Source organism: Branchiostoma belcheri, unplaced genomic scaffold, assembly GCF_001625305.1.
Source record: "Branchiostoma belcheri isolate BF01 breed outbred unplaced genomic scaffold, Haploidv18h27 scaffold27, whole genome shotgun sequence".
Lineage (NCBI taxonomy): Eukaryota > Metazoa > Chordata > Leptocardii > Amphioxiformes > Branchiostomatidae > Branchiostoma > Branchiostoma belcheri.
Window position 1 is genome coordinate 2,583,060 of NW_017803876.1, and position 26,146 is coordinate 2,609,205.

Sequence of the window (26,146 nt, forward strand, 5' to 3'; positions counted from 1 at the left end):
AAGGTATACCCACATGTGGTCTCTTCCACTCAAACTTTTTGGGAGGCTTCTGGGAGAAAAGATCTTCTCATCGCACGGCGGAAATTCTGGGTCGGACCACAGCGTCCCACTGGCCAGGCACTCAGCCTTGATCTGTGCGTAGGTCTTCTGATGGGCCCTGGGCATCTTGTCTTCCTCTATGGATAGTCCTCGCAAGGAAAGTTGTCCTCAGGTTGTCGGTGGATGAAACCTGTTCTTGTGTGCTTGAATCCGACCACAAGTTGTGCGGCTCACACCCACTACTGACTGTTGCGGATCACGACAGGTTCTAGAGACTTCACTAGACTCCACCCCTTTTACCCAGATGTTAGGCATATACAAAGGCTTTGTGCAGGGTTCTAAATTATTCAGGGTGGCACGCATCACCAGCTCCAATTATCTCCCAGCCTGCCCTCAGATTGGCTGGATGACTACAAAGAGCCCACTGACAGACAGAAACCGGTTTTGCAACATCGTTAGACATGATAAATAGTCCTCTTCGTAGGACTGCTGTAACTGTAATAGTATACTTTATTCTCACCTTTTGTGAAAGAAACGTCACATCACACAATTGGTTGAAGACAGACGGTAATTTTTGAGTAAACCCAAAATATTTTTCACATGTTGAAAAAAAAAAAACAACCTCACCTGATGAGCTGGACCAGGTTGGGACTGTTTAGTGAAGCAGGTGTGTTTATGTTTCGCCCCAAACAGCTCGGGGCTTTATCATTAGGTAAACAGACAATGGAAATGTTGCATTCCAAGAAATGTTTGAGACAGGAGTTGTTGACAAAGTATGCTAATTGATTAATTCAATCATGCTTTCTCCAACAGATTTTATTGGGTCAAAGACCTTTACTAACTCACTCATGTCCCCAGTCAACCCTATTGGTTAATAATCTGCAAAACTGGATGTGTTTGCTACACTGATCCTGTTTAGAACTTCCAACATGCATAATTGTTCACAACCATTTGATGAATATCACCTGTGTAACTTGAAGTTGAACCTATGATTTATTATTACTACACAGAGCCTCCAACCTGCAAGTGTAATTGTTCACTGGACCAATCTTAAACTGAGCTATATGTACTGAAGTTGTATAAATGCCATTGCGTTAATAGGTTGATTTAAATGTTCTGTGGCATTTCAGTGATCACCAATGCATTAAAAATTGTTGGAAGACTCAATTTTAATACATCCAAGAAACAACTGTATAACTATGTTTTAGTTGAACAGCATAACTATGTGGAAGGATTGCCTCCTGGCATATTTATCTGGAACTGCAGAGGTCTGTTTATTCCTAACATTACAACAGAATCCATTTATCCATTTTCATGACTTTTGGCCTATAGGTAATGTTAGTAGAGAGAAACATACATGTAATTAGATGCAACTCATATAATTTTAACATAAAACAATTATGACTAGAAAGGCCAATATTTGCTTAGGAGCAAATACAGCGATGGCTTCACCACATTTCACGACATGGTAGGGAAAGAATGAGAAACACAAGGGAAAACAATGATTTACATTGATATAACTATAATATGAAGTAACATACAACTAAAACAACAGTTGGATAGCTATTCCCTACATTATTGGTTAGGATTTTTAATTGCATAATGCAAACTGTTGATTTTCAAAATAAAAAAAAACGTTCATGCCCCACATTCCAATGCTGGAGCAGGAAAGCTTGAAATACCTACCAAAACACTTGAATACAGACATACTGTCAGTATGAAAATGCTCTGTGCAGGTGTTAATCAAGTTAAATCCCAACAGCCAATCAGCAAGAAATGCTCTGTGCAGGTGGAAATGCTGTGTGCAAGTGTTAATCAAGTTAAATCCCAACAGCCAATCAGCAAGAAGAATAGAGGAAAGCTGCATGCCTATTGGTTGATGCCCTGCATTCCATTGTGATGACTCATGCCCAAACGTGGTACACAGCACAGTAATACATTTGCTATAACACAGCCAAAAAGCTCAAATAAAACCATTCTAAAAGCCTGTATCACAAAAATTTAAAAACGCCTGGGGGTATTTGCCCACTGTACCTCCATACCAAATTTCAGGACCTTAGGCCCCAAAATGAAGAAGCTGAATCCATTTAAAAAATGGCAGGAGAAGAAGGAGAAGGAGGAGAAGAAGAAACATCAGAAAAAGCAATATGGTTTCACCACACCCATAATGAGTAGTAAGATGGTGAAAGACTTACATTAGTTACAATCTTAAAAGTAACTGTTACATGTACTTTATTAAAGTCAAGGAGGTAACCTCCTTGCTTTATTATAATGACAGTGATGTCAGAACAGGCCTTGTCAGCACTTATAGTGCTAAGGTTACAAATTATGATCTATCATAAGATCAATAAATGTAATGCATAATTACTGGTATGTCAAAAGATCAATAAAGGTGAGGCACGATCGTGACAAGATGAGTCCCTCGTGAGTTTATATATGACAATAAGTAATCAGTGCTAATCTGGCTCTTTCTAGCAAGGGCACACAAAGGGGTCATCTCAGAATTTGCACAATGAAAGCCTTTGACTTCGAAGTGTGAGGGTACAACTTAATCTCCAAGCAGATCCTAGGGTGGCATAAGACAATTGTCAAATTGACCAGACAGTATCCATTGTATCCAAAGTATTGGCCAGAGAGGGTCCAATGCCTTGGGTGGCACGTTGGACCCTCTCTGGCCAATGGATACTGCCTGGCCAATTTGATACTGTCTTATGCCACCCTAGGATCTGCTTGGAGATTAGGTACAACTGTGGTAAAATTAAGGAGTGTTAAATAGGGGAATACAGAACAAAGCCTATTCCCTAATTATGAAGTCTTCTTAAGACAACATATTAACGTTACACTGTATCTTCTACACTGTATGAATCTTTGTATAAAAATAAATCTATTAAACATTTTTGCCATAAATTTTCTTTGGAATGTGAAATTGTGAATTTCCCCAAAACGTACCCATGGTCTTTTCCAGACGATATTTCTTGGCAATTTGCCGGCGTGGGACGGGAAAAGGGAGCTGGCAACCGGGGGGAATTCTGGATCCACCCAAAGTTCTCCTTTCCGCAGACATTCCGCCTTGATGGTGTTGTAGTCCTGTCTCTCCCAGAACGGGGCGTTCGCGCGCGGCTTCTGCCCCAAAGGTCTCCTCACCACGGGCGGCCGACGGACACAGATGTCGTTGAAGTTGTTCCGGTGTTTGTACGACATCCAGGGACTTAATACGTTATCTAGCGCGAAGGAAAAGTGTACCCGAACCGCTAAAGGGCGACATGGACGGACGGGGGGCGAACTACTCTATACGGGGACTAAGGTACACACACACACCTGATAGCGGTCCCACTACAGCATGGCGGAAACGGAAGTGGACGAGTCAACTAATTGTTAGGGATCCCTGAACATCTAACGAGAAAATGTAAGATACAACATCACACTAAACCGAACAGTCTACATGTTATTCCATATTTTACCGCTATTTATAGGATGAAAAGTCATAAAAGATACACCAGTGATTAGTTTCTGTTAATCCACCGACGCGATTTTTTACAAGACACCCCGCCCCCGCCAGAACGTGGTACGTTCCCCCAGATAATGGTTTGTTTACATGATATCTGATATATGTAACAGGTGGGTGGGAAGGTGTGTCCACCACCCAGGCATGGTTGTAGCAATACTCAGGCATGGAGCCAGTGCAAACAAGGGAGGAGCCGCGTTTTCTAGGAGTGTTTGTATAATGAAACACCCATTTCCTCAGTTCATCAATTAAAGATCTGGGCAGGTTTAGTTTTGACCCAAGGTCTTGAAATGAATGAAACTGTCCGCTTTAGAACCAGTTTAGAAAATTTCCAGATTATAACATGACATCTAGATAGGAAAATTTATAAAAAAAAAAAATTAAAAAAAAAGCACACTCATAATTTAACATGCTGACAGTATGTCCAAACTAAACTCAAAGTCAAGTGCATTTCTCAAAGAGAATTATGTAAGGTTACCTCCCTTTTTGACGTACTAATTATCAAACTGTGGGTGTAAATTTAGTAAAAGAACCTTGAAATGATGGTGTGACTTTCAACACATAACTGATATTGTTTTGCCACTCCTTGATGTGTTTAACAGTAGTGTCATTGTGGAAGCTTAGTAAAGTAAACCTTTGTACTTGCATACCATGTCTTTACTGGATGCAGAGCTATGTTTTGGCTTCCCTTGTCACAAAAGCTCTAAACAGAGCCATTGAACAGGAACTGCCACATACTTCACATAACGTTGACTCCAATCTTTTGTGAAACTAGCTTTGAGGTAGTACACTGCTCAACAAAGAACTTCTGCTTTCCAGTGATTTAACATTCCTAATTAAGCATGTCACCAACTTTTAGTCTGGACAACATCCTGATCAGGTTCACAAATATCCCAATAGTTGCCCTTTTGAAGCAGTTCTCTCTGACATTCCTTGTTGTACCCGCCATGTACAAGCCTGGTTACATTTGAGCTATGCACACAGTAACGTTACCTCCTTACAACAAACACTAAAAACACCTGGGACACAATCTACAGTCATGACAGTGTATGCAGGCAATGAGAAGCTATCTTATAAAAGTTAGTTTGAAGTCAACACTATACAGATAATGTTAGTCACACTGCCAAAGATGCAGAACGTCATTACCAAAAAACACTGCAGCTAGGGTGTAAGATTTGAACTCAAATGTGTTTGCAAACACGTGGCTCTTCAGCTACGTGTTGACATTGTGACTTACTGTACGTTAGTAAGCATTAGTTATTGTCCAGTTTGTTTACTTGACAAACAAAAGGACATTGGACTGTTGTTTCATATCAAACACTAGCCAGTTTCCCTGTAATTTGAATTGATAAAATATGTGTGTTTGCTTCTCCACACAGTGAAGGGGACACTTTTCTAATATTTTTTGCACATAGTGTTAGTTTGTTGTAACAGATGTGGGCAGCATGCAATGTGCTGAAGTTTTTTTGTTACTATCTACCATGAGAGCAAACACACCAGTTGTTGTCTTATCATCTGCTTACTACCAGTAGCACCTCTCAAGTAAAACAGAAANCTTTGAGGTAGTACACTGCTCAACAAAGAACTTCTGCTTTCCAGTGATTTAACATTCCTAATTAAGCATGTCACCAACTTTTAGTCTGGACAACATCCTGATCAGGTTCACAAATATCCCAATAGTTGCCCTTTTGAAGCAGTTCTCTCTGACATTCCTTGTTGTACCCGCCATGTACAAGCCTGGTTACATTTGAGCTATGCACACAGTAACGTTACCTCCTTACAACAAACACTAAAAACACCTGGGACACAATCTACAGTCATGACAGTGTATGCAGGCAATGAGAAGCTATCTTATAAAAGTTAGTTTGAAGTCAACACTATACAGATAATGTTAGTCACACTGCCAAAGATGCAGAACGTCATTACCAAAAAACACTGCAGCTAGGGTGTAAGATTTGAACTCAAATGTGTTTGCAAACACGTGGCTCTTCAGCTACGTGTTGACATTGTGACTTACTGTACGTTAGTAAGCATTAGTTATTGTCCTAGTTTGTTTACTTGACAAACAAAAGGACATTGGACTGTTGTTTCATATCAAACACTAGCCAGTTTCCCTGTAATTTGAATTGATAAAATATGTGTGTTTGCTTCTCCACACAGTGAAGGGGACACTTTTCTAATATTTTTTGCACATAGTGTTAGTTTGTTGTAACAGATGTGGGCAGCATGCAATGTGCTGAAGTTTTTTTGTTACTATCTACCATGAGAGCAAACACACCAGTTGTTGTCTTATCATCTGCTTACTACCAGTAGCACCTCTCAAGTAAAACAGAAATTTATCAATTTTATTCCTATGAATCACAATGTTGATGTTCCCTGGTGTCCTAGAGAAAGACGCCATTTCCTTCCATAAAATTTTTCACACATTATAAACTTGATATCTTTTCCTAGCCACTAAAATGCAATAAAGATACAGAGCAACAAAGGAATTCCCACTATCAACAACAGAGATAAATGTATTTGCATTTTAGACACGAAAGAAATAACACATCATTGCTGATAACAAAGGTCAAACTGTAGTTGTAAAGGCAAAATGGTATGACCACAGAAATGCCAGTAGAACCTTTGTTGCTTGCACACAAAAAAATATCATATACTGTCAAGTACTAAGATTGAGCACATGTACAACACAATACTTTGGTGTATTGGCAGTGTTGTGTATGTGATGCAATGTATGTTGTACAAGAGGCAAAGCAGCAAAGCTTACTATTACCCTGTCATGTGGAAACATTGGTACAACAGGCTTGCAGACAAAAGTCTGATACTGGTAATTATCTATCAAAGTTTGGCTTTAATCGTTCCATACTCTGCATGTCACATAACAAGTCAATGAGAGATCATGCATGCTTAGTGCATGTGTAACATACATTGACACTTACTGCATTGAGGCCACAAATCAATAAAAATGTTTTACCTTCAGACTACTATACCATGACACATGCATTATACTGTTGTGCTATCTATTCAGTGTTTTTTGCTTTCATATCTATGTGAAAAACTTTACTTTTGATGGAGGATCTGTCCTAACACTGTACATTATTTCCATCCATACAAAATGGAGTAATACTAATACACCTCTGTGAATGCAGAGTAAGGCAAATCCTAATAAACAAATTTCATGAAATACAAACACAAGTGTGATAATGTTCCTACCTACTGTACTTCCAAAACTATTCACCAGTAGTAATCATATACAACTCTGTACACCCATTGATAAGCTAATCTTACATTCATTGATCATACTAATAAAGAAATTCGTCAAGAATACTAGTACTAGTAAGCAATATACATCTAGTACAGTTCATTTTCCAAAGACAATGTTAAGTCTTTTCATTATATTCTCAACTTTGAGCAAATAATCAGCTAGTGATAATAGTGTCATTGCGTGCCAAATACAGTAGTTCTTCTACTTTGTTCAACCAAATGCTAATGTACTAACATTTGAATGCAGATAACTTGGCATAGGCCTTTTCTGGAATGAATAATTCTTAAAAACTTTATATCATTGGAATATCCCAGTACCAAAGGACCTGGCACTTCAATACATTGTTTTCATGAATACTGACATTTTTGGACCTTAAGTATACTAGGAGTAGCCTTGGTCATGGACAAGGCCCGATATTTGCTGTTTCAGACTTTTAATAGAATCATTATATGGGTAGATTTAGTTATGCTACCAATCTCTCATAGGCAGCACGGGTATAATCTGAACACTGAACAAGAAACAAAAAGTTTAAAGACCCCTTATTATATTGAGTTGAGAAGTCCATCTTCAGTACACAAGGTATCTCATCCCACGCCACGCCTGCCAAGAACTGGGTTAACTATATGGACTTTTCATTATCTATTGCCACATAAGTAAGATCCGAGCCCCTCTCCCCTGTCCCCCCCCATGTAGCAGCACGGCAGGTTTTGCAGGGTGATGCTCCAGTTCTGTGCCACGTTGACGGCTGGTTTCCTGATCACCAGAGTCTGCGTGTCGGGCGTGTAGCGGAACTCCAGGTTCTTCTTGTCTATCACTGCACAAAGGAAACCAGATATATGTAATATGAATTCTTTTGAATAAAGAGTGTAATACATGTCTAACAGCTTGGTCTGTGTAAAATATGACTGTATGAACCAAGGTCATACCAATCCATTTGGGTCAGTTCAGGACTAGAGGACTAGAATTTTATCACAGGAAACACATTGTTCAATGATGGTCCATGGTCAAATACATGTAGATCATCGAAGCCTTGTTGCACTGAAACTAGTGAAAGTTTTCCAGTTTCCTCTTACCTAGCGCTTCCATCGACTTAACATTAAAAAATTAGTCCACTTACTGATATCTCTGACGCCATCTATAGTGACTGTAGTTGGAGCCTTTGGCAGGCCTATAATGATGATCCTTTCTACCCAGGACTTGGTTTCAAACTCCCCATTCATGTCCATAGTCCTGCATTGGAAGAGATAACATCATAAAGGTACCGGCAATATGCAAAAACGTCTAGGGACTATTTCTGTAAAGAAAATAAATGTGAAAGCAAGAAAGTCTCCAAACCACAAGAAAGTATACACCCTATATTTAATTCCCACTTTGGTTTGAATCTTTGTTGGATGTCTCACCTTGATATAAGTTTGTTGTTTTCAAATAAATAGTTCTTGTGCAGGAACCTGTTGTTGTCTCGGTACTTGAAGCTGTGACCGTCATCCACAAACAGCTCACCAGTTGCAGTTCCCTACAGAGGAAGACACCACCATACCAGGCAAAACATCATATAAGGTTAAAGTAAATGACCCTGTCTTGTGCAAAGTATTGCTGTTTCTGTAGTGACATTTGAAGGTTTATGACTTTAAATATGAGGAGGGATTGATAACCCCAATCCCAACCACGTAACATGCAATTGCTTTATAATTTATATAATTTGTTCTGGAGCTGAAACTGACAGGTTAACCCACCTGCTTGTCCAGTGCTATGGTAAAGGTGTAGGGGTCTCGGCTGGTAAGAGATGAGGCCCGTCTGATGCGTTCCTTCCTGGCGACAATAGTGCCACCTTTCTGGAACACTGGAATCTGCATACAATGTAAGTACAGTGGGTATCGTAGAAATGCACATTACCTTTAATTGATGTTACTAATGCTTTCAATGGCTATGTTGTACTGGCATGACAAGGAACCAAGTTCATTCAAAGGATATCAATAATTTCAATAATGCGATCCCTGAGAAGGCAGCACTCTTACCTTTGTGAGGGTGACAGGAATGTACTCAGTTACCCCACCATTGTGTCTTTTATGGGTATCAACATCGTACCACACCTAGAACAGTGTAAGAACATCAAAGTCAGTTTCTGTACAAGAGAACAATGAAACACATTTCCCACATTGGGATATTCTTTATTCATCATTCCCTCTCAGATATCTTTCTTACATGGATAGCAAAACAGAAGAAAACATTCATTCATCAAGTTAAGTGCATAGTTTTCTTTTCTGCTCAGCACTATGCACTTATGGGAAAGAGCATGGAAACTGAACACACTCCACTACCAGTGAACTTGTCCCTTCTACTGTTGTGGCCTGTGTATCCCATGGGCTATAGAAACAGAGATGGACATGGATTCTGACTTTAATTGCACTGTTTGACTGACTTACATTCATTAGCAATGCTAACAACACATGTACCTGTCCCTCCCCTGGGAAGTAGACTTGCACACCACTAGCTCCAGCCTCAGTCACAGGGTGAGCCAGCAGAGCATAACCTGCAACAGGCCAAACAATGGGTGAAAAAGTGGAAACATGAACAGATCTACTTCATAGCCTATAAACAGGAATATCTTATAAAAGAATATACAAAGAGATACTATCAGGTAACATGTTTTCATGGTAACATTACCTATCATGAACTCATCTTCTGTTGCAAATGTGCTGGTGTCCTGAGGAAACTCCACCCACAGGGGTCTGGAATAAAGGAACGTGTCTTTATGATATGATTATAGTTAAGACATAGAATTATGGACACAACAGATGACTGCGATTATAAGGATCTACAAACTTCTAAATCTCTGGTCTCTTGAAAGATCAACTTTAACATACCAAAATAGACGGCTAGGATTGCTACAAGTACTTGTACTTCCCATTATTATCTGACAGGGACTCATAAACAACATAACACAAGCAGCACAACCAACTTCAAGGATATGGTCCACCTACACCCCAACAATAAAAGTGCAGCACACACCCCTAGGTCCTTGACCCCAACTCTGGGTTTGACTAGTCAAACAAGAACTAACTTAGAGGCAAAAAGGTATAGTCTACATCTTGCATCAAGATCATCATCATTCCAGGGTGTTATCACACCTATGGAGGAACCTTCCCTTGACAGACTTCAGTCTACCAACTTACATCAATACAAGGACAGATTATCGAGTACTGTGTCAAACCTCATGACAGGCATGCCTCGGGTTGCTGCCTGGTAGAACAAGGTGTACCAGTACGGCAGCAGGGCGTAGCGAGCACGGATAGCCTCCCGTATCCCGCCCATCGTCTCCTTGTCAAACAGCCAGGGCTCACGGCGACGGGTGTCCAGATGGGCGTGGGCACGGAAGAACGGCTGGTATGCTGCAGCCTGGCAGGACACGTCAACATGGGAACAAGTTCCGAACAACTGTTAGTGGGATTGTGCAGACCATAGAAGTCCAAATTGCCATTGTTAGAAATAGTGTGTGTGTGCTACAGTACAGGATCAACCATAATCAAGGCAAATACCAAGGGTATGAACTACGCAAAGTCGTCTGAGGAAGGATTGGGATACAAGATACACAGACACAATGATACATTGTATGATTCAATGATACATTGTATGATTAAAGTCAATCATCAGCACAGCCTTATAACCTTTTTGTTTCATATAGAAGGGATTTGGCTTACTGAGACCAGAACTCTACTCAAGAATCATTCAAATTTGACAGAAATGTAATGGTACCTCATAAAATATAACAGATTCCTACCTGATACCATCTTAACAACAGCTCCGAGTCTGGATTCTTGAAGAACCCTCCCACATCAGCTGTAAATAAAGAGTTTATAGGTTTAGATATAATGATACACTCTAAAACATAAGGATTTTTTTGAAACATTTGATTTAATTAGAGTGTAGTACTGTCTTTTGCAAACATTAGGTCATAGTTTGTTACTATTTTTGTAATTGTTGACTTTCATAAATCAGCCATGCTGCCTATAAGTCAGTGTAATGCATATGGTGACATATTGTTGCATTTGACGATTAGACAAAGTCTCTGAAACGGTTTTTAATCACGTAAAGACAGAACTGTACTGACCTCCCACAAATGACTGCCCTGCTACGCTGAGAGACAGCAGCATGGGGATGCTAATCTGCAGGTGGCCCCACTCAGCTGTATTATCACCTGTCCACACAGCACCTGCAAAATACTCCACAATAAATCCCTTTTCCTTTCCCTAATTAAGTTTTTATTCCCGATAAGGCAAAAAATTCAGTAGTGAAACACAGAATGAGGAGTGGTGAGATAGCAATCTACACTACTGATTTTTCTTACATAATGGGAATGTGACATACTTTACAACTGGAACTTGTATGAACCTTACCTTTAAGTTAAGCAGACCACAAACTTTAACGAATGTAAACAATGAGTAAACTGTATCTGTAACAGTAATTCAATGGATATTTTATGACAAAAAAGGTCTTACCATATCGGTGGTAGCCAGCAAAGAAGGCTCTTGACAGGACAAAAGGCCTCTCCTTTCCATGGGACCTTTGCATCAAGCCAAGGTAGGTTGATTTGGGCTGGGGAGAAACATAACTTAGTGGTCACAAGAATTATTCTTTACCTTCATCTAGCAGAATGTTGAAAGGACCAAATGTAAAGAAAACACTTAACAGAATAGGAAAATGAGTCCCACCAGGTACATGCCGAAGATATTGTGGACATCCCTGTGTTCCCAGCCGCCGTAGTGCACCGCGTCCTTGTGCATGGTGATCTCAGGACCGTTGAATACTGAAGGCTCATTCATGTCGTTCCAGATAAACAGGTTCTTGGTAGAGCCCTAGTGATATCCAATATCAGATTATGTGATGTGGGGAAATTTTCACTTTACTTAATTGGATGTTCAGCTGTGAGAGACACACAGCATGGTCTACCCAACTAGCCAATGGCTATATTACAGAGGGCTATATCCACGGCAACAGTAATAATATGTGAAGTAAAGTAAAATATTAGTGAAATATGTTCAATCCTTAGAATCCTACTAGCCACACAAATTTGGTTTTGATATCAATGCTGTCAAACCTTCATATAGCACTAAAGGATGTAGTGTTCTTTCTTCTATTTTCTGCCGGAGATGCCAATGAATACTAGGGATAATGTGCTCCTTTCCCATAGAAATCTGTAAAGTTTGGTAAAAGATAAATGTGAAGCCTGCATGAATTGACTCTCCTCACCTCGAATGTGCCCAGGTCAAACCTGCTGGCCCACCAGTCACGGACAGTAGGGTTGATGAAGTCCAGGTAGCTGGAGGAGCCTGGGATATCAAACAAAGGGGGTCAAAAAAGTCAACCAAACATGGTGGGCTAAAGGCACTTTTAAAACTACTAAACCTTTTTTGTCGACAGAGGAATAATAAAACACCAAAGTTTATGTTCCTTTTGTTGTGTGGAGTGACAAATTTGAAGAGGACAAATACCTGGCCAACACCACCCTTCAAAGTCCCCTCCATCCTTGCTTTTGACATAGTACCCATGGTCCTTTGCATCCTTGTGGATGTGGTAGTTGTCATCTCTCTTGATGTGTGGGTCCACAATCACTACCATCTAGCACATGGGAAAAAGCAACTTGTCATAAAATCAAAGGGAGCTACATGTATTATGCATCAACACTGGTTTGAATCTGTAAAAATAGATGTAGATGCAGTCAACACAATATACATGTAGACAGTGTTGGTGTAATGTTTCAAAAGGCACCTTAGCATTCTCATTGTTTGGTACAACAATTACAAGGACCACTACCTTTTTTTTATTTCAAAGAGCACAGGCTGCTAAAGGTCTTGTTGCCTTACCTTCCTGCCCTTCGCTGCAACCCTGTCCTGCATGTCTTTAGGTGTGGGGAACTTGTGCTTGTCCCAGGTCATGTACCTGATAGGTAAGTAGAACGTACTATGACTTTGTAACAAGTTTATTGGGTGTTAACACAATCACATCAATCAGTTCCAGAAGTATACACACATTCCTGCAAAGTTCCTTAGTTTGTATACATGTGTGCCATAAGCTTTGATATACCATTATGATTCATGCAGATATATTTGTTGACTGAGCAACAAGAGAAACGAAAACACAGGAGCCATTGGTTTGGCTGAAGTCAGCTGAAGTTTTAGCTCACCTTTTACCATCAGTGTGCTCAATGTCTAGCCAGAGGACATCATATGGAATGTCATTGTCATCAAACCCTGCATCAACACTGTAAGGGAACAATAATAGAGATATCAGCAATAAAATCATACTGTTCATATCATACAGTCATGTACATGTATAACCTTAAGGGGGAGGTGATATCATGAAGAACAATGTTACCTATCATGCCTAACATTAAACATCAATATATCATGAGAACTTTCAATCCAGACATACAACTGCAAATTGTCACTAATTACTTTATACAGCAACAATTGGTAATGTGCCAGAGAATAATATTTATAATGTGTACATGTATGTTGGATACTCTGGAGATCAAACTTTAAAGATGTCAACTTACTTCTTGACATCTTCTTCATCATTGTAGTTCCACCTACTCTGGTGGTAGGCAATGGCAAACAGCTGCAATTGGATGGACAATTTTATAATCACAGTGTATTTACAGAATTACCGGTAGTGGATTTTATTCTATTGTGCAACAAACATACAAACTACTGAATAGAAGTAAATTATGTAGTTTGGAAGGTTTCAACAATACTAGTTTGACTATCCTTTCCATATAACAACCCCAAAATTCATCTAAGGCACTGTTTTTGGTAAGATACATTACTTCAACAAATCCTGTCTTTAACTTTATATGCCCCAAACCTGCAGTTATTTAAACAAATGGAGAAAGACAGAAGAAAAGTCAGTAACCCACAGGAGGCATGGCTGGTTTCCCGGTCAGGTCTGTGTACTGTGAGAAGACTTGTCCTGGGTTCGGTCCCAGCATGAAGAACACGTCGATCACACCGCTCTCTGATATCCAGTGGGTGTCGGTCTGCGGCATCTCACTCCCACCCTTCACATAGTCCAACATTTTCCCAAACACAGTCTACAGGCAATAAACAACAAATTGTGGCAAGATTGTGAAACTGAGAGGAAGATATCGGTAATAAAAGCTTTGAGGTTATCTTGCCATTTGTGGCATTGATGTCAAAGTAAAGCATTCATCGCCGAGTATCCTCTGAGCACCATTTTTTGTTTGCTTGATTACCCCCTTTTTATCAAAACTACACAACTTTCTAAAACAAAGATCAAAGTCTTTGACTGACACATGATCAGTGTTTTTAAAAGTCTAAGATAACACAAATACACCATGCAGAAGGAGGACCTAAAATTCCATACTGAATACATCAGAAACAAAATCCAACAAACTCATCCAACTCAACTGGTTGTGCACACTTTCTCTCATGCATATTAAAATGTCCTGTAGCAGGGTATAATCCAGAAGAAGTGACATAATAGATATTCAAGATAGACTCTTTACATACATGTAGAAAAGTGTCAAGTAAGAGGAATCAACAGTGCAAAGCTTAGTTACTTTGTGTCTCCATTGTCCACTTAAATTAGGGTAAACTGACAAAACGGAAAGAGCATCTCCTTTAAAACGATTTTTTGCAACATATCACCATGCAGGGAAATGGTAGCCTGGTATCCATCCTTTTCTAGGTCCCTGCAAAATAGTCTTGCAATAAGTGATAGAGAAATGACTGGCATCTGAATACTCATACAAAGTAATTATGAGAGAGCTCTGACTGTCTCTGAATATTTCTTAGAAGTAGTATACCGGTATCTGGGATAGAACTTCCAAGTGCTTGCGTGAACCCTGTTACCATGCCGTTACAGAGAACCTTGCAATTTGTAGCCGATCAGAACTCTAATGCCAATTGTTTATTTGTCATTCTAGTGCCAGACTACTAGTATTTGTCAAGTAAGCAATCAGAAGACATAGAATAGGATGGATACCAGCCTAGGGAAATGGTAGAAAACAAAACAGGACTTGCAAGTGCCATTCTGTATCACATGCATGCCACCCAATTTGTTGCTATGCCTGGTTGGTGGGAGGGTAATAAAATGGAACATGAAAATCCCACCAGACGAACCTTAGCGGAGATCCACTATGTGCCCAGTATACGTAGAGAACCAACACAAACACCAACACCAAAGTAAAAGAAACAGATAAGTTAGAATTAATTACTGTAATGTTACATCATTTCAACATGGCTTAAACACAGCAAGCATTTCTACAGTTGAGATTCCTATGGAATTTGTCTTGGTCTTAGTTCTTCGTAAAGAATGCTTCAACTGATCTCATCTCCTCAGGATGAGGAAACTTGTTCTTGAGTATGAAAAGAACACTGAGTGGACAATTTTTTTGATTTCTGTCAAAACATTTGATAGGAACAAATTCATAGTGGAGGTAAAGAAACTGGGAAGTTGTTCCTTGACAAACCAGCAACAACAAACTAACACAGTATTACTCAATCATTTCTTCCTTCTGTAGAGGACCCATGACACAGAAGAAACACATGTGCATCTTTACAACACACAACAAAAGGTACAACATAGGACACAACATTACTGTCTGCCATTCCACAAAATTGACAAAAATGTTCCACACCTTCCCAGCTGTGTTTGAACTGATGTCAATCCAGGTCTCAGCAGCATTCATCCAGAACAGCCCTACAGTCCGCTGAGCACTGCAATAGGATAAAAAAAGTATTAAGACTAACTGGGTTTACATGTACATGTAGTTTGTAGTAGCTTACTACAAATACAGGTCATATCTCAAATCTTGCTGTTGTTATATTGTTACTACATTTTACTTTCAGATGTTTATCATTGATCATGAGTGGTAAGATTTTTCTTTTTTTTTTTGGCCTTAGATAACTGACAGCTATCCCCTTTCTTTGAGAGTTAAGAGCTGTAACAGACTTCTAAGAGAGTAACAGATGATGTCTTACTTGTGTGCGATCATGACCGGTATGGAGCCGTACAGAGCCATGGGGTTGTGAAGCTCATACTCGAACACATCCAGGTTGTACAGGCGGTAGGGCTCTCCGGACCTGGGGGTACAAAATCACAGTGCTGTTTTGTTATGGATCTCTGGAACTGACGATGACACACCAGTTTTCAACGTTGAGGACTATGAAGAACCCCTTGAAAGGAATTCTTGTTATTGAAGGAGTCAGCAGGAGTGTCAGAGTTGATTTATATAAATATTTGTATGTGAATATTTCATTTGTAAAAGAAGACCACAATATTCCATTGAACTAGCGTACGTGCATAAGTAAAAGACATACATGTATTGGCTTTGCCATGAACATACATATAGATGATCACTATGTTTTACTTCTACAATATCACCATGTTTTACTTCTAGGTATAAAAATACAAATGAGCATGGTTTTTACATACGTAGTGGTCTTGAGAGCGAAGGTGTCAGCGTGTTCTGGGATACCATACACATGCTCCACACCAGGGAAGGAGAAGTCCAGACCAACAGAGCTAGGACCTACAGGGAAATAAATCATCAAACATTTTACAAGATGCCACTGTTGTAAGCAAGAGGAACAATGCCTGTAATGTATAATTTATCTATTCTGTAAAAAAGAAAGTGTATTGAGTTACAGTGCACATAGAAAAAACTTTTGTTCCTGCTATATACATTTGTATCTCCCTATAAAAAAAAAGACTTTTTGAAGATCCATCATTCTATACAAAACCAATGATAAGACTGACCATAAGGTTTGGAGTCGTGGTGAGACTTGAATGTCTCCTCCCACATCCCTGGTTCATCCTCCTCCTCCACTGGCTTCTCTTCATCACCTTCTCCCTCCTAATGCCACACAATACACAGTCAACACAAACCTTCCTAAAACCATACAATACGCAGTCGACAATTGTTGTGTATTGTTCACTGTCAACAATACACAGTCAACACAACCCGTCAATGCCATCACTGTAACACAAAGTGTTCTTGATCTCAGGTCTAGGTTGAGGAATGCTAATGGATTTTAGCAATAGCAAGTCTTTTCATATGATGTGTGACACACCCTTCACTGTGTTCTCTTAGCGGTAAGGAAAATTGATAACATATGAGAGGTATTGAATATGAGAAGTGCAGAAAACATACTCAAACACTGAAAATTACCACCTTCCAAGCAAGAAGCACAGCAATGTCATAAAAAAGTGAATGCCAGGGAGAGTTTTTAGCACTTCTGTACTCAAAATACTAATTGCTGACAGAGACCTGACCACTAACCTGCTTTTCACCCTCCTGGTTTTCTCCATTCTCCTGTCCCTCTGCTGGCTCATCATTGCTAAGGAAGAGAGGAAGAGAGAAGTTTAGCATCCACACATCTATTGAAAATACATGTAGATGATCCTCATTTGTACAAATGACTTCTCTAAAAAAAAAGACTATCTCCTGAAGACTTACTTTTTGCGTTTCCTGTACTGCTCAAACTTCATCAGCCCGCGAGAGTTGACACTGATGGCCAGCTCGTCATCCACCAGGAAGTCAATCCTGAAGGGGTCAGAGGTCACCACAGCCTTGTTCTGCAGAAACCCGAGGGTGACACTGTTGTCGTCCTGGGCTAGTATACTGGCCCTGTACAGGAACAGAAGAAGGGTTAATGCAACATGTACTGTATATCATCAACAGCAAGTATTTTTCAGAACAAAGCATCACTCATTGGTTACTGAGAAGTTGAAGTCAGTACATTTTCATTGAGCCGGGAGATTGGTGTTTATTTGAAGAACCTTTCCAGTAACACTTTATTATCAGAAACAGGTATGTGCTAAAAGATGAAAACCTCAAAAGGATAAAGGCCTTCTTCCCTTGACATGCAATGTCTAAAAGAATAAAGTCTTCATTACATTTTACGGAGCTCAGGAGATCACAAGGGCCATTGAACAGAAGAACAGACATACTCTGCGATGGTTGGTTCCTTGCTGAGGGCATCTGTTGGCCTGAACCTCTCTCTGATGGGGTTGATCTCGTCGATGGTGAGCCGGGCTGTGTTTATGTTGACAGCTGCTAGGTGGAGCTGCAGCTCAACCTTGTTCCTGGTGTTCAGCACCTTCATGCTCAGGCCCTCCGGTGTCATCTGGACGGTGTCCATCAGTGCACGGTACGGGGACATCCCTGGCTGGAGATTTCTGTGCCGCCTTCAGAACACAACAGTTTTACAAAGACAATATGTGTTTCATTTGTGTACAATGAACAACACACAAACTGAACAATCTTTTTAGCCTAAGTGAATAAGGAACGAATGGCAGTAACACCGCAAACATGCACATCCATCTATACAGAATGACAATTTCATCTGAAGACAAGAAAGCTTCTGCCATTACTTTAAAAGAACACAATTTGTCTCTTACTTGCAGAAACTGCTTTGGTCACATGTCTTGAAGTTACTTCTGTCTACTGCCTCTGCTCCGAGAACACACAGTGCCAACAGTAGCAGTAGCTTTGGTCTGGGCATGTTCCCCATTCTGAAAAAAAATACCAACATGTAGACACAGTGCTTTAAATAATTAGTTAATAAAGCAGTTATGGCATTTGGTACAAAGATGTGGTCCCTTTCAATCTCATTCAGCAAAGACATTCTTTTCTTTGGTGGCCTTAGGCTGATCAAGGACATTATACACTAGGGCTGCGGACCGGTACACTGTACCGGTCCAATACCGTAAAAATCGTTTCGGTACAGGTCCAAAATACCGGATCATGACGTAACGAGTATATACCGAAATAGCTAGTTTACACCATGTATATGACTAAAGATAGGTAAATCCTACCACAAAGACGAAAAATTAGCACTGGAAAAGACGTAAACACCGTCGATTGATTTGAGATCCTCAGTCTCACGAGACATCGCGAGAGTGTGGCTAATCCAGGGTTGTGATTGGTCAACAAACTCAAATCAGGTCATAAATAAAGATACTGACAAGTTGTCAACACTTTATTATTGTTTCTGTGTCATGATTGAAAACGTGAAGAACACGTGTTAATTTGTCAAATTGTTCAGGTACAGGTACAGGTCCGGACCTGTACCTAAACCTCTGTACCGGTACCTGTACCTGTACCTGATGTTACGTTTAGGTACGCAGCCCTATTATACACAGAGTAATGTATTTAAGGACATTAAACACAGAGTGTATAATGTCCTTGGGCTGATGTACAAAGCACATTAATTTGTGGGCAACGTTTTACATGTAACGTTAGGTGCTAATTATATGTATCTTGTAGTTTTGTACCTACTAGTATGCCCAGAAGCCTGTTTCTTACCTGCACCTCTTGCATACAGTGTAACTGTGTAAACTCCCTACCCTTTTGCCGACCCGCTCTTACCAAGGTTCGCGGAAAATACTGACCATTCTGTCTAAAAAATATAGGTCAGGCTAACAAAAACTACAGCCGCCTTCATGGACAAAGCAAATCCGGTATGTAAACTAATCTGAAAGTTACGCCACGCTTTCAGCATCACATGAAAATCTCCTATTTTTTATTTCAAAGTTTAGACATCGGTTTCCAACAACACCGACTGTTCATAACTCTAACGTTAACGTTACATGGGAACAAAGGCCATAGATTATGGCCAGGTAACACATCATCATCCAGAAAACCGGCCTCCAAAAATTACAACTGAACGAAACCTTCCTTTAACCGTAAACTCCAAATGAGAGCACTACAGTAGATTAGCCCCATCTATGCCCAGTCTATGGCTGTCAAGTTCCGACTTATCTTCATGTAAAAATGTACAATGAGGGATGTACACGTAAACTAAAAACCCACCTGCTCCACGTCCAGCTGGTCGCGGCCATATTGGAAATTCCCGGATGAGGCTGCAGTACCGAATCTATGATAGGTGGCGCTGTTTGTCCTGACGTGTCATGATCATCCAATGATGAGGTTTCCCGAGTCTCAGTGGGTCATCATCGCTGGAGTTGTGTTATAGCCTCAACCAGGCTTCGGAAGCGGTTGGAATTTTTTTCACCCATGCAACCCAATGGAAAAAAAATTCCAGTGCAAAAGAGAAACCCCGATAAAAGCGTAAAAACACGCCAAAAACAACCCCAAACCTCTGCTCGGAGTACTAGTACTCTTTCGAGCCGCTTCCGAAGCCTGGTAGAGGCTATTGTGTTATCTTACGATAACTGTACTGTAGACACACCCGTGTCACGATATTGCGGTGCCTTTGCAGAATCCGGATCAGACCTTATACAACCACAGTGGTATACAACCCACCTTCTTGTACATGTACAGTATGTATAATAATACGGGATAAATGAAAAGTTATCTTTTTTCCCGAAAAAAAATCTGGATTTTAGATTTGTCATTGCAATGAACCCTAGATCGACAACTGTCATTATGGGATTAACGTTATAGCTATAGCGCTTTGACAATTCGAGAGTTGTTAAACCTCTTTCGCTTTGCGATATAACTGAAATGGTATAACTGAAATGGTTCTAAAAGTCATACTTTTCAAAGCTAGGTATATGGGATTCTACGGTTGACAACTGATTTCATAATCATCGGAAAATCATCTTTTCACCGTGACTAAGCAGTTATCACCGTGGATCTCCTTTTACGTTCTGACCTACTTTTAGCGGGGTGTACAACTCAACACCTGGAAACTTAATGGTTGCAAAAACATATTTTTGTCGGACCCCAAAAATAAATTGTTGGTTTGGTACTACCCAACCCTTTACACTCTTAGAAGGGCAATAGGCGTGCCATACCTTTGTGTGTGTTAGCATAGCGGGGGCTTGTGTGTGTGTGCTTAACAGTTCAGAGTGGCTCCCTTGCTAATGTTCTGTCCTGTCTGAATATTATTCAGTGCTCATCATATCTTTCAACCTTGCTGAGTACATCTACCCATTACATTCGATGTGACATTCAGTTATCTCTGGGGATTAAATGTTGGCCTTGGTCAGATTTGCATGACAATGGTTGCCATGTATTGTTGCCGTGACGTAGCCAGGCCTGTCCGCGCCGTGACTAGAGTCAATGAGAGCCCAGCCTGCTCGTTCCAGGTCACGCACCTCTGAAGACATACCTGGGCGGGAAATAATGGCGGACTGTGTTTTTCGCCTGGGGGATGGGGTATAGTGGTGGTTTCAGGTTTCCCTGGGATCGGATTCATCACATTTTCTAATATCATGTCATGCGGAGGGTCCGAAGCAATACACGTCGCAAGTAAGTGCGTTCTGTACCGTCCGTTTGTGGTGCTGTAGTTCGGGTGGTGACACCTGTTTCTACAAGTAACATTCACGTATCTATGGGTGACAGCCCGAGGCGTCACAGGACGTTCAACATCCTGTCACGGTAGTGGTAGTGACTTCCACCTTAGTCTGACTTTATTCATTATGAGGTATATTGTCTATATTGTCCTTGCTATCAGTATATCGAAGGCCATAAGCCGATCGTTTTCATCTGCTAGGGGCATAAAATTTCTGTTCGTGTTGGTCCTTCGAATATGGTGACAACTGGGTCTGTTGTTTTTGTCACTTGGCGTATATTTTTGTCGTTTTGTCACTTGGCGTTTATTTTGCAGATATGTCAGGAGAAGTCAAGAGTGGCTACATGAAAAAATACAGTAAGTTGCACCTCACGTTTTACCAACAACAAAGACAAATCGGATCTCGACTGATATTATTACCCGTTAGCATGTCCTTCTCAAAACTATTAATTAGTGCTATTCACCATTTCCGACAAATGATTTTTTTGGTAAATTGAATAGATACAAATAAATATGCATATATTTCCAATTGACTTTACACATTAATGGAAGTTACGTTTTTGCCAAATACTCCTCAAAAGATAAAGAAGTCATGAATCTTTGATTGACTATTGATGGAGGGAATTTGATTAAGTCACTTGATCATAATGCGTCTGTAAGATGAGGCCAGCAGCACGCCTTCAATAACATTAATGTGTGATTGTACATAGGATGATTGATTGCCATGATGATATTTGACAACAGGAGTAATCTTCCCATTGTCCGGTGTAATGTCTAATAATATCACAGTGGCAGTGTATTTAATATAATAGATATAATCACCAATATAGTCTGTAGTGTGAAAATCTCAACAAGCCGTACAGAAAAACATTAAGACGACGGAAGTAAAATCAAACGTCTTGGCTTCTAGCCGGCTTTATGTTCAAGAGCTGGAAGCAGAGATATGTGACGATCTATGCAGACGGCCAGCTGGCGATATTCGAGGCTCCCGGCTCGGCTGAGGGGGAGGTGGTGGCGATGAGGAGGGACTGCAGAAGTCTGCAGGTAGGGACTGGTTTTGCTATTGAAAAAAATTATTTCAAAATATTATTTCAAAACATCATTCGTCGCACTCTGATTCTTAACATTATTGAGCTTGCTTTAATTTAAGAGTTCCACGATCTCATACCTTCGCCAAATGATGTTAACCCTTCCGGTTGACGAATTATAAATACATTTTAACTCATTGATTTCGCAAATAAGAGACTCATTTGAATGGATTGTATCAGTTGATATTCTCCACCCAATGACAGCCTTATCTTATGCTATGTTATCAGACAAACAGACAGACAGACAAACGCTACCAAAACATAACCTTCTTGGCTAAGGTAATAAGTATGAATGTATGAATGTATGATATAAGGATTCAGGAAGATACATATGTACTATCACTTATTGTGGTAACATTCTACATATAAAGCTGGTCACTGAAATGAATGTGCCGTAGGTCAAATATAAACCTAAGATTGTATGTACCCAGTTCTGGTCTACAACTTAAACAGATGATACTAGTATTAAAACACACACACACAGAGGCTTTGTTGACATTACAGCAAGGACAACTTTTACATAACAACTCTTATATGCAAGCTCTGTACGTGTTTGCCATGGTGCAAGTAATTATTGTGTCAAATTATACTATAAATCATCATTATTCAATTAAAGATTTTGCAGTTGACGAAATTTCAAAGAGGATTCTTAGTCGAAGATCATAGCTAGTCTCTTCCACCCAATTAACAAACCAAAATAGCAAGGACAACTCTAGATCTTACATAATGCAAACTCAGGTCCATTGACCGGCACGGGTATCAGCTCCGAAAGTGTTTTCCACAGACAGACAGACAGACAAACAAACAGACAGACAGACAAATGCTACTAAAAACATAACCTTCTTGGCGAAGGTAGATATTGGCCCGAACGAGACCTCTGTCAACACAATATACGATGCGGTAAAAGTTTTTGCAAGCATTCTTGAATTTATTCATATCTAGACAAACATCCGATGATCGGTGTTCATGCCAAGCGGTTCCGTTGTAAGTCACGCTAAGTACTGCTCGTCAGCGAGCTACATGTTCTTTAAATAATTGATGTTGTCATTTAGCTTATCTGTTCGTGCAATTTCTCCAACAACAAGTATTGTTACACCATGGTTACCTCTCTGTGACATGAGAAGAATTGTCTAGCCGGGATACGTTCCATTCCTTTTCACCACCGTGATAGTACGGTGGCCTACCGTCCGGTAGACCAAATATCACGGCTGTGACAATGAATGGAGCTTAGCTAGTACACACATTTCAAGAAGTCACCTTTGCTAGACTATATTTTTACTTGACATGTGTACACATCATATGCACGGCGTTGTCAAGACTTCTATATCATCATTGAAACAGGCCATTTTAAACTTCCACAGCGAAATCAAGCTAAAGCTTACCTTTCTTAACCTTTGCTTCTCCCAAGACGTCGCCAATAGATTTCCAACTCTAAAACTCTTTCACGTTCCCCAGGTCGGTTTAAACATCCGTGACAAGCCCAGCCCACCTGACGGCTGCCGGTATGACCAGATGCTGGCCGTGGTGACCAAAGACAAGACTCACTTTCTCCTCGCTTCGGATAAAGACGAACTCAAGTACGTTTTTATAACATGACAATGATGAAATACACATTAAATATAGGCTTAAAAAATCAAGATGCAAGCATGAACATAGAAACAATTTTAACTATCGTTCGATACCCTATCATTCCTAATAAAGCCCTGCACACTAATGATAAACAAATTAAAACAAGACCTTCTCTTGTGAGCCTTGTAGTTAGCTTAACAGTGTTCATGCTCATATCATTTTTCAGTTCGTGGCACGAGGCACTCCAGCAGGCCAAATCGGTAAGTACAACATGAAGCCTCATAAATGTCCAGATCATCATGTGTTTTATAAGGACTGAACTCGCTCTTTATGGAGTTCTCTTTGTTGCGTTTGTAATTCAGTTAGTAATATTGATTTCTGATGGCCACACAGCCCCAAACATCGCCAGGTAGTCCACCGGGGTACCCGGGACCTCCTCCACAGATGCGAGCAGCTGGACCACCTCCTCCCGGCGCCTACCCACAAGGTACGGCGCTGATAACTTACAAGAAAACTTTTACTTACAATTTGAAATATTTTGAAGTTGATTGAGTAATATAGTTTTCTTTCTCATTACCTGGATATCTAACCTTCCAGTCAGTGCTTGAGTAAGTTTTCTTGTGCATCACATAACCTGGATGACCTTCATCGCCGTTATTCAACGACTGTTTACGTAGATTAAGCTCAAGTTCAAAGGGATTGTAATCAATCATCGTCTGAAAAAGACTGATTATTGGGTGTGTGCGGTATTATTTATGTAGCATACGTGCAACATCTTAAAAACGTATCAGTGAAAAGAAATATTGTTTTTCCTCAGCACCACCTGGAGCATATCCACCTCAGCAAGGACCGTACCCGCAGGGTGCACCCTACCCGCAAGGAGCTCCCTACCCACAGGGACCTCCCCCGCCCCGAGCGGCACCCTACCCCCAGGGACCTCCCCCACCGCAGGGGGCACCCTACCCGCAGAGGTACCAGAGACCTCCCCAGCCCATGGGAGGAGGCGGTTACCCCCGTCAGCAGGGCGGGCCGGTGTACAGTCAGCAGCCGGCCGGCGGGCAGACCGTGGTCGTGAACCAGCAGCGGGACCGGGGCGGCGACATGGCCACGGGCATGCTGATCGGGGCTGCCGCCGGGTACGGGATGAGCCGCATGGGCGGCTACGGGTACGGGTACGGGGGTGGGGGCATGGCGGTACGGGGGGCACAGTGAGCACTACGAGGATAACGACACCTACGAGCACAACGAAACAAACATCACCGAGAACCACTATCATTACTACGGTGACCAGGAACAGGGAGGTTATGACCAGGGTGGAGGTTATGATGATGGTGGAGGTGGTTTTGATGACGGTGGAGGTTTTGATGACGGAGGTGGGTTTGATGACGGAGGGTTTGACGGTGGAGACTTTGGGGACTGTGGTGACTAGTGAAATGTCAGTCTTCTGTTTCCTATTAATTGTGGATAGCAAGATCAAAGCTCTAAAAGGTCAGCACAGTCCAAATGTGTGTATTGTTAGACTTCTAGATATGAAAATGGACCTGTAGTCTTTATACAATTTGTACATACATAAGACTATTGTCTATATGCAGTATGTTTCAACACTGTCTCACATCAATTCTGTTTTATTATAGAACTGAACATTTCATATCCTATAGATACAAGTTACCTGTATATTTGACGACCCACCTTTGTTTGTAATATTGTATTGTATGTTATATAAATGTTTATTTCTTATCTACTGTAGTTCTGCAGGTTTTATTGCAACATAAAACAGTAATTCCTTGTGTCCATACAGTACCAACAAAGAAATGTCATTAAAATGCAGTCTAAATCTGTCAATATCAAAAATTATATTCTCTTCAGTGCCTTCAGCTTTGACAGAGAGCTAATAAAGATACTGATGAACACTATAGTAATTGTTTTGTGTCACCAAGTCCTGGTATGTGTCTTCAGTATTAATCTCCAAGCAGATATTTTGGTGGGGGTAAGACAGTATCAAATTGGCCAGTCTGTAACCATTTCTGTGTCCATTTCTGTTGGTGGTGGTAGTGACAAAAAAAGGCCATGTATAAAAAGCAAACAATCTTCCACCATCAACCTCTGCTTGGAGAGTATTCAGTATGTCTGTTAGAGAATACATGTACTTTCTTTAGTGGAAAGAATCTCAAGCTGTGAGAACGTGTGTAGTTTTATCACATTTATTCAACTATGCAGTATCATTGGGTACAAAGATGTAGAAAAGAAGCTATGAGTACAGGTGGATGGGCAGTTCATGAATCATGATTTCAGGGACAATTGTTCTTATTTAAGTCCACAGTGACAAACAAATTAAGTGATGTTCTACCCCTGTGACAAAAAAAAAAAAAAACACAAAAAGATAGTTGGTAGGTTTTAC

At 40.5% G+C, this 26,146-nt stretch overlaps 3 protein-coding genes across 4 annotated transcripts in view; 1 reads left to right on the plus strand and 2 right to left on the minus strand.

Annotated features, from left to right (window-relative positions):
• LOC109472173 (calpain-9-like) overlaps positions 1-3,338 on the minus strand; it is a 17,380-nt gene extending 14,042 nt beyond the window's left edge. The window contains 1 exon segment of the mRNA XM_019771760.1: positions 2,989-3,338. Coding sequence (XP_019627319.1) covers positions 2,989-3,240 — 252 coding nt within the window. The 5' untranslated portion in view covers positions 3,241-3,338.
• A 3,037-nt stretch (positions 3,339-6,375) lies between these two features.
• On the minus strand, positions 6,376-19,719 carry LOC109472162 (neutral alpha-glucosidase AB-like). Of its 2 annotated transcripts, none has more exons than XM_019771738.1 (27): positions 19,645-19,719; positions 18,231-18,344; positions 17,781-18,017; positions 17,287-17,457; positions 17,110-17,167; positions 16,587-16,683; positions 16,263-16,359; positions 15,809-15,910; positions 15,466-15,544; positions 13,723-13,896; positions 13,363-13,424; positions 12,991-13,068; positions 12,671-12,746; positions 12,299-12,425; positions 12,057-12,136; positions 11,519-11,662; positions 11,306-11,402; positions 10,918-11,019; positions 10,588-10,646; positions 10,021-10,205; positions 9,474-9,538; positions 9,263-9,339; positions 8,825-8,899; positions 8,543-8,656; positions 8,210-8,322; positions 7,927-8,039; positions 6,376-7,623 (listed from the first exon to the last, which is right to left on the minus strand). In XM_019771738.1, exons 1-27 carry the CDS (start codon positions 19,671-19,673, stop codon positions 7,445-7,447), a joined length of 2,904 nt encoding a protein of 967 aa, XP_019627297.1. In that variant the 5' UTR covers positions 19,674-19,719; the 3' UTR covers positions 6,376-7,444. The 2 variants fall into 2 exon arrangements, with proteins under 2 accessions (XP_019627297.1, XP_019627296.1); XM_019771737.1 differs by lacking the exon at positions 19,645-19,719 and adding an exon at positions 19,517-19,627.
• A 1,161-nt stretch (positions 19,720-20,880) lies between these two features.
• LOC109472211 (proline-rich protein HaeIII subfamily 1-like) lies at positions 20,881-25,872 on the plus strand. Its single transcript, XM_019771809.1, is given in 7 exon segments — positions 20,881-21,048; positions 21,407-21,448; positions 22,002-22,135; positions 24,142-24,235; positions 24,566-24,921; positions 24,924-24,939; positions 24,942-25,872. Coding segments are annotated over 7 exon segments (915 nt in total). The 5' UTR covers positions 20,881-21,011; the 3' UTR covers positions 25,178-25,872.
• The last annotated feature ends 274 nt before the right edge of the window (positions 25,873-26,146 follow it).